The following is an 8,594-nucleotide window of genomic DNA, read 5'->3' as shown; positions in this document are numbered from 1 at the left end:
ATAGAGAAGAGATTGGGCATTCAAATTGACATGTGCTAGACCTTGACATTCAGAATTGACCTTATTATTTAAAAAAAAAATAACTTCGGTGATAATTTTTAAATGGCATGTGATAGGGCGTTCATATCTGACACAACATGCCATAAAAAATGGCATGTCACAAACAAAGACCCCAAATGCGGGGGACTACAATTCTTTGAATTTGCTTATTTACATGTAGTATTCAAACGACATTCGCTCAATTTTATAGGTTACTATTGAAGCTGGTCTTTGAATCACAATGAACTAATACCGGTTTACTATTGACGTGAGTCTGTCTGGTATAATGTAATCATTCTCCCTGACCTCGATCTACTTTAATATTAAGATCAGCATTTGTTTTCATTTGCAAAAGTCCTCCAGATTCTACTTAAATATAAAAGTATGATTTTGTATTTTAAATAGTATCCCTCATTTTAAGACATAAAATATGTAAATATATCCCAATATCTTACATTGTCAAGAAAAAAAAAATACTTGAACTGTTTGCTTTATTAACTCACCGATATCTTCAGAATCACTACTGCCATCCTCATCGGTATCACTACGGACCGCTTCTCCTTCTTCTTCATTGCCTAAACCATATTCTGGTTTACTTTTGACATCAGTATTTTGGACAGCAGGCTTTCTCTTCTCTATTTCAGTATTTATATCCGTCTCGTTAACATCAGGGATGTTCTTCTTAGGTTCTGGTTTGACATGGATCTCAGCGATACATTTGTCTCTCTCCGTTGGCTTAATATTTGCTACAACATCTGTAAAACCCAATGTTTCATTACGGAGATGAATATCGGGCAAATCATATGTTTTTCTTTTGTTCAGGCTTGACATATATTTCTTGTACATCCATCCTATCTTAATATATAAAGCAAAAACTCTTTCAGAATACTTTAATTGATATTTCTTAAGTACGCTGCAACTATTCTAAATATGTGAACTGTTTTCCTTATTCACTTACATGTAAAGTTTATCTTTGTAGACTTTCAATTTGATTTTATTGATATTGATTGTTGGGTACCCAACTATTATCCTCATCTTCTCTTATAAAACTGAATAAAATTCATGAAGCTTTCATAGAGTCTTTGTTACATAGAGCAATTATAACCTCCTATTTTTACTGTTTGATCTGATCATTTTTGTTTTCCAGAGCAGAAAAACTAAAGTCTCTGTTGTAGTTAGATATGCTAATAATAAATTGTGTAAATAATTATTTGATATTTTTACAGGATCAATATACAGCCTGCCTTTTTCATAATGAATACATGTACATTGAAGAACAGACACCATTACCCCAATTTTGTTCTTTTAATTTCTAATTGTTAACTTAAGGCAGTTAAGGACAAGTTTAATATTTAGTTCATTTAGTTCACATTGCAATTCAAGGAAATACCAAGTATTAATGGGAAAACGTAAAGAGAGAAATAAAATTAACATATGCTCAACATATGAACATAAACGTATGCTGATCATATAATCATACAAAACAGATGAATAGCATATGTTAAAAGCATATGTTTAGAAACATATGTTAACCATATGTTGCTCGTTTTTTTTTATGGCGAACATATGTTTCGGAACATATGTTAAACGAATGTTCATCATATGTTGAACATACGTTGCAATTTTACCTGTGTAACTAACATTAAATATTTTGTTTTATCACATACTTTATAAAAAAAAATGAATACAGGATTTTTGCATATGCGATATGGCTGACGTCACAATAGCCGTATCAGCTCTGCAGGGCTGATATGGATTTGCGGGGCTGATATAAGTTATCGGCCCTGCAGGGCTGCTAGGGATCAGTATCACACCCTAGAAAATTAAACCTAAAAAAACAGTACTTGTGATCATACACATATTTTGGGGGTTAAATAATTCTCTGACTTTTTTTACTTTTTGCATGTAATGATAATCTAACTGATAAATAATAGATTTTTTAAAAATTACGAATTGGGGAGATTTGAAATAGAAGTACATGCAGAAACAAACCGAAACTGTATGAGACATTAGACTGTGTATGTTTTAAGAAGTCTATGCATGATAATTTACTTATTTTCTTCTCAAATTAATGTGTTCTGTAATTTATTACTATGTATATAATAAATATAATAAAACATACCCTTTTCCATATCACATCCTGTATCAGCCTTCGGCCCTCTGGCTGATATTGGTGTCTCGGGCTGATACAGGATGTGATATGGAAAAGGGTATGTATTATTCTCTGTATATCTCAAGTTTTGTTGAACAGAATATTAGTATTTTTTATGTTTAACACATACATGCTTCTTTGGATTTTGTGCATCAAAATCTCAGAAAAATGAATAATACTGACCTGCCCTGTTCCAGCTAGAGTTTAGAATATCTATGACGTCAGAATGGTCTGCGTAATATAGAGCATTGCAAATACTCTGTCTTGTTAGTGATGACCTATCTTTTTGGATTTTTGATAAAGCTCTCAGTATTTTTTCTTGAGTAGTTCTATTATCTCTCTCAATCTGATCTATACCAGTCTGTTTCAAACCAAGAAAGTGCAAGACGTGTTGAGATCTAGAGGCTAAATGTTTACTCATTATGATAAAGTCAGAAGACTGAGCTTGTTCTGTTGGATTGACTAAAACTTCTTTATAGAAATAGCTGTCTTTAGAGAACATTTCCATTCTCTCAATTAAATCTTGTCTCTCCATGGAGGAGAAAACTTCCTTCAATTTAGCTTTGTGGTCTATGCGCGTATATTTACATCGCCACACATGGAAAAGCTTGCAATAGGTTTCGGAGGGGGTCCTGTCCAAATAGGTCGTCTCTGCCAACTGAGGCTCACCAAGATATGTGGAAACAATGGCAAGGTCCGCGAAAGAAAGTTGTCTGGACACAAAGTCCAAAAGGAGCTCCAAATCTGAAAACAAAGAGCAATATATGATAAGCGTCTCATTTGGCCCCTTAAAATGAATATCTTAATTTTACTTTATACATGTACATAGCTTTAATTTGTACAGCTTTATATGCGACCTTTATTGGTCATTTTCATTTTGATCAAAATGCCGTTATTATAAAAATATGACATCATAAAAATCACGTTTGCCCGCCATTTTAGCATATTTTGTATAAAACTGCTTATTTACAAGCAGTTTTTTCTCCCAGAAAATATAGAGCGCAGCCTAAAACAACCTTTATATTTTTACCAAAGATGTATCTAACCAATACTAATTAGTGACAGAAAAATTATGTATGTTATACACTGCGCTCTTTGTATCCCATAAGAAAAAAAAAACATCAAAAAAGGTATATTTTTGGCTTTTTTGTTAGATAGCAAAAATAGCATTATTTCTCAAGTCATTTACAGGTAGTGAATGCATATAAATCTGAAGACTATATTGGATTTATTTCTAATATAATCTCTTCTACAAAATAAATATCAATTAAACATATCTGAATGTCATTCTAAAATGATGATTTTTAGGGGGACAAAATTGGCTCTTATCATATATAACTCCTTTTCGAAATGAAATTCAATGACTAACATTATTATAGTTTTATTTGCTCTATTATTTCTTTTTTTCTATTTACAAAAAAATGTTATCATTAATTAACTAAGTAAACAAAAACCCGCGAATTCATACCCCACTCCCACCCTCAACCCCCAATGCATCATTTTTCTATGATGCTATATTTAGTCATTAGAAATTATTCCAAACTCCAGGATATTCAAATAAATCAGCTGCGTCGTGTTTGTTTTAAGAAATAAGTCTTCTTAATTAAACTGTTGGCGAAATCTTTTTTCATAATTTTCTTAATATTATTTGAAATATGACTTTTTAAACTGAATTTGATGAACTATCAAATACTAATAATGATAAAAAAAAGATATAAAACAAAACAAAAATGTAGAGATGCAAAGATTTGTATTCAATTCAATTTTCTTTCAAATCTACCATGATTTAAAATTGCAATGCGAGTATGATGAATCAAATACGTAGAGATTTCAATCAAAATTTAAATAGAAAATATCTGTCATTATGGAATATAAATATCACTGTAAGGATGAAAATAAAATCAACTTATATTATTTTTTGTTGAAACACTTTTATATATATAAATCACGTGGGTAAATGTATTATCTTTTAATCAAGAGTTTCACAAAGTAACTATTCATTCTTACAGAGTTTTTTTCTTGTATTTGTTGTGCGTAATGGTCCAGATTTACTGAGGTAAGGTTTTGTATTTATAATTTGATTCCAGTTATTACATTTTCTAGGCAAGAACACACAGTGACCACATTTTTCATCGGTTTTAGCATGTGTGTTTCGGTTAATCAGATTTCTATGTATACGCAGCACAGTTAAGGTTAAAGTAAGGAGGCGGGGCCTTATTTGTACGGGAAATGTTTACTATGACGTCACAGATGTTCCCCAAACGCTCCCCAACTCCATTTTGGTGCCATATTCCCTATAAGTTTCATTAAATAAGACAAACTCTATGCATTTGAGACTTTAACAACGTTTACCCAGAAGTGTACCAATTTCATTCAAATTTTAGCATTTTAATTCCACTTGTTTCATGTGCGTGCGTGCGTGCATGTCCATGATGGCCATACCTTCTTGTAGGAGTCCTAATATCTATCTATGTTCTAAATCCCATGTTTGGTTGAAAAACAAGGGAGTTATAGCCATTAATTTTCAGCCAATCAGAGTGCAGCACACGTGCATGTGCGTGATTTCATGATTTTTTTTCTATATCATATTGTAAGATATCCTTATGCATTTCTATGTTTTAAATTTCAAAGCATTTCGTCAAAAAACAAAGGAGATATAGCCATTTAAAGTTTCAGCCAACCAGATTGCAGCACTTGCACATGCGCATCCTTTCATGACAATTTTGATATATCATGCAGTAGATCTTCATAATGTAGGACTATGTTCAAAATTTCAAAGGATTATGACTTAAAACAAGAAAGATATTGAGACTTTAGTTTCAGCCAATCAGAGCGAAGCGCACGTGCATGCGCGTGAGATCTTGCTATTTTGACCATGCCGTCTTGTTTATACTACTAATGTATCCTTACATTATGAGTTTCAAAAAAATTCATCAAGAAATAGAAATGTTACGGCTTCATCAATTATATTGGTTATTTCACATGTTGCACGTGCGCGCTCTTTCCAGCACACGTGCATGTACGTGTTTTCATGAAAAGTCTTATATATCATGCTGTAGATCTTCATAATATGTGACTAAGTTTATGACTTAAAACAAGAAAGATATTGAGACTTTAGTTTCAGCCAATCAGAGCGAAGCGCACGTGCATGCGCGTGAGATCTTGCTATTCTGACCATGTCATCTTGTCTATACTACTAATATATCCTTACATTATGAGTTTTAAGACTTTTCATAAAAAAATAGAAAAGTTACGGCAATATCCATTATATTGATCATTTCAAGTGCTGCACGTGCGCGCTCTTGCAAGCAAAATGACCTTTGTTCGGCAACTCTACCTAACATGCCTACTAACCCTAAAAAGGTTTCACCTAAGTCAGATGTGTTGTTTACAAGATCACCAGTGGACAAGATTTTCCCAGGAAGAAGAAAAATAATAAGAACTAGAGCAAAGCTCGTTGCAAAGCAACGAGTAGGTCTTCCGTCCTGTTCGACTGGAAGTAGCTTTCATTTTTAACAAAAATGAGAAATAACGCCAAAAAATGGGTTGAATCATCTAAAACTATGTTAATTAATGCAAAAATAAGCCATTTTTGCTACTTCCGGTTTGACCGGAAGTGACGACGACGGACGGAAAATTAATTTTTATGCTCCCAGAGACATATGTTACCCATAAACTTCCCAAGCTCGGCAAAAATACGCTTTTTCCGACCACTTCCGGTTTTGCCGGAAGTGACGACGCCGGACGTATTTTGAAGACGCCAAAAGATTAAGCTTAACATTTTGGACAACTTTGCTTCTTTGATGTATTACAAATTCTCGATACGTTTTGAGATATAAAGAAAAAACTTTTGGCCCCTCTAGGCCCTTAATTTTAGGGGCCAGCCCTTTTTACAAGATATCATTTGAAAGATCTTGGAATTCTACACTTCTTTTGTTCTATATGTTTTAACAAAATATTTCCAGGTAAAAAGATATCGTAGAAAAGGTGTTAAAAATTTTGAAATTCGCGATAGGTCTATTTTCGGGCTATAGCGAGCGTCGGCGCTTCGTACTTCCGGTAGTTGTGATATACAAAAGGCACTTCTCCAAAGTTTGCTCTAGCATCCCTCAAAAATTCACACTTCTATCTTCAATGGTTTTTGAGAACATTGCCGGACAACGTGACCCTCTAAAAATGACAAAATCGCAGAAATCTCCGAACCGGAAGTGAGGTCATCAAAACAAAAAAATATATATCTAGATTTTTTGATGTTCTATCATTCCTGAAAGTTTCATGAAAATCGATCAAGGCGTTTTCGAGAACTCGCGTGCACAAAATATGTAAGAAAAAAAATAATAAAAACTGTGGAAAAGAAACCTTAGAATAACAGAAAGGTCTTCCGCTGAAGACGGAAGACCTTAACTAGATGCGTTTTTGTTGCTGGTGCAACAAGCAGGTCTTCCGACCGATTTTCGCTAGAATTCTATGCTGCGTCATTCCATGAAATTTCAGAATGTTTTTTTTTTTTTCGTTTACGTTCATTTACAGCAGCCTCTTAACTTATCTCATAATTATTACAGGTATTCCTCAAAATATCTCAAAAATAGCTTTTAAAAATCGGCAAAATCTTCCGTACATGTTAAAAAAGAGAGAAAAGTTATTTGCACCTGAAAAAAGACAGAAACAAAGAAAAAAAAAATTCAACGCCCACAGCGGGATTCGAACCCTCGACAGTGGGACAAAGTTTGGTTTGGTCATATCTTTTCAAAAGATGCACGCATCAAGATACTAAATACATATTTAGAATTCTCATAATACACACTATAATCCCTGTAAATACTAAAGAAAAATATTGAAAAACAAAAAAGTTGAGAAATGTGACTTTTTGAATTCACTTCCGTGTGCGACCGGAAGTGCCGACGACGAAAAATAGAGGCCGTTGCCCAGAATGGAATTGGACGTTCTATCACCTCAGTGAGTTTTACTTTCATATCTTTAGCTGTTCTCGAGAAAACTGCTGGACAAAATGCCTTTTATAAAATACAAAAATCCCCCAAAATCGCGAACGGAAGTGAATTTCGAAAAAAAGAAAAACACGTCTGGAGATATTCTCATGATGCATCTTCCCTGAGAAAATCTTTGAAATCATATCGGCTGTACTATGAAAAATAGAATAATAATAATAATAATAATAACTAGAGCAAAGCTCGTTGCAAAGCAACGAGTAGGTCTTCCGTCCTGTTTTGACCGGAAGTGCCGGATGTGACGTCAACAAAAGAAAGCAATGAGCTAAGTCCTCTCCAGTAACGTTATAATTTCAATTTTTCGTTAAAAACCTTCAAAATAATCTATTTTATTAAACCGGAAGTGACGTCAACGGACGGAAAATTAAGTTTTAGGCTTCCAGTGACATATGTTACCCAATAACTTGTCAAGAATGGCAAAAATAAGCGTTTTCCGACTACTTCCGGTTTGGCCGGAAGTGACGTCGCCGGACGTATTTTGACGACCCCAGTAGATTAAGCTTGACATTTTAAACAACTTTGCTTCTTAAACGTCTTACAAATTCTCAATACTTTTTGAGATATAAAAGAAAAACTTTTGGCCCCTCTAGGCCCTTTAATTTAGGGTCCAGCCCTTTTTTCGAGATATCATTTGAAAGATCTTGAAATTCTACACTTCTTTTGCTCTATATGTTCTAACAAAATATTTCCAGGTAAAAAGATATCGTACAAAACATGTTAAAAATTTTGAAATTTGCGATGTGACATTTTTCGGGCCATAGCTGGCGCCGACGTGCGGCACTTCCGATAAAAATGAAATACCTTACGCATATCTATAGACTTAGGTCTATCATACCTAAAAGTTTCATGTTTCTATCTAGAGCCATTTGTTAAAAACTTTGCCGACAACCTGACCCTTCAAAAATCGTAAAATCGACAATATCTCGATTGTCCATTGTTAATAGTCCTTGTAGAAACTGCACGGGGCTTCCAACCAGTACCTTGAGTGAGTCTGCCCTTCTATCGTGATGAGTTGTAGAGGGATGACCTTTAAACCCGAAGGCCTAAAGCCGCTGGAGCGGAAGGCAGAAGGACAAAAATCTATTAGGACAGGCACCAACGGATCTTTATATTGTACATTTATTGTAATTAAATAAGTAATTTATCTGATAAATCTTTTTGGTAATATTTAAACGTGATAAAGTTGACAGGAAGGCGTAAGAATAATTCATTTTTTTGTTAGATACGTTTGCTAAAGAGCAATACATGTATAAGCTTTTATACCAAGTGATCTCATGGCATGTAAAGCGTTATGTTATGTAATATATATAAGTATGTAGTCAGCTCATAATAGAATTTACAACTTACATAAACATTTTTGTTGGGTGGAAAATTTGATGAACAGATGAAAAATACGA

At 33.7% G+C, this 8,594-nt stretch overlaps 1 protein-coding gene across 3 annotated transcripts in view; it reads right to left on the bottom strand.

The window, feature by feature from the left end:
* Positions 1-455: 455 nt before the first annotated feature.
* The window catches only part of LOC134241549 (uncharacterized), a 32,633-nt gene continuing 24,494 nt past the window's right edge, over positions 456-8,594 (bottom strand). For 2 of the 3 annotated variants that reach the window (XM_062723588.1, XM_062723587.1), the window contains 2 exons: positions 2,375-2,935; positions 456-794 (listed from right to left, as the gene is read on the bottom strand). In XM_062723588.1, the coding sequence (XP_062579572.1) occupies positions 499-794; positions 2,375-2,935 (857 nt within the window). In that variant the 3' untranslated portion in view covers positions 456-498. The remainder of the gene's footprint in view (positions 795-2,374; positions 2,936-8,594) is intronic. The other variant, XM_062723589.1, reaches the window with a different exon arrangement.

Source organism: Saccostrea cucullata, unplaced genomic scaffold (assembly GCF_032062105.1).
Source record: "Saccostrea cucullata isolate Sc308-1 unplaced genomic scaffold, CSIRO_AGI_Scuc_v1 ctg9281, whole genome shotgun sequence".
In the NCBI taxonomy this organism is placed as follows: domain Eukaryota; kingdom Metazoa; phylum Mollusca; class Bivalvia; order Ostreida; family Ostreidae; genus Saccostrea; species Saccostrea cuccullata.
Note: the sequence above shows the minus strand (reverse complement) of the source record. Positions and strands in the feature narration are given on the sequence as shown.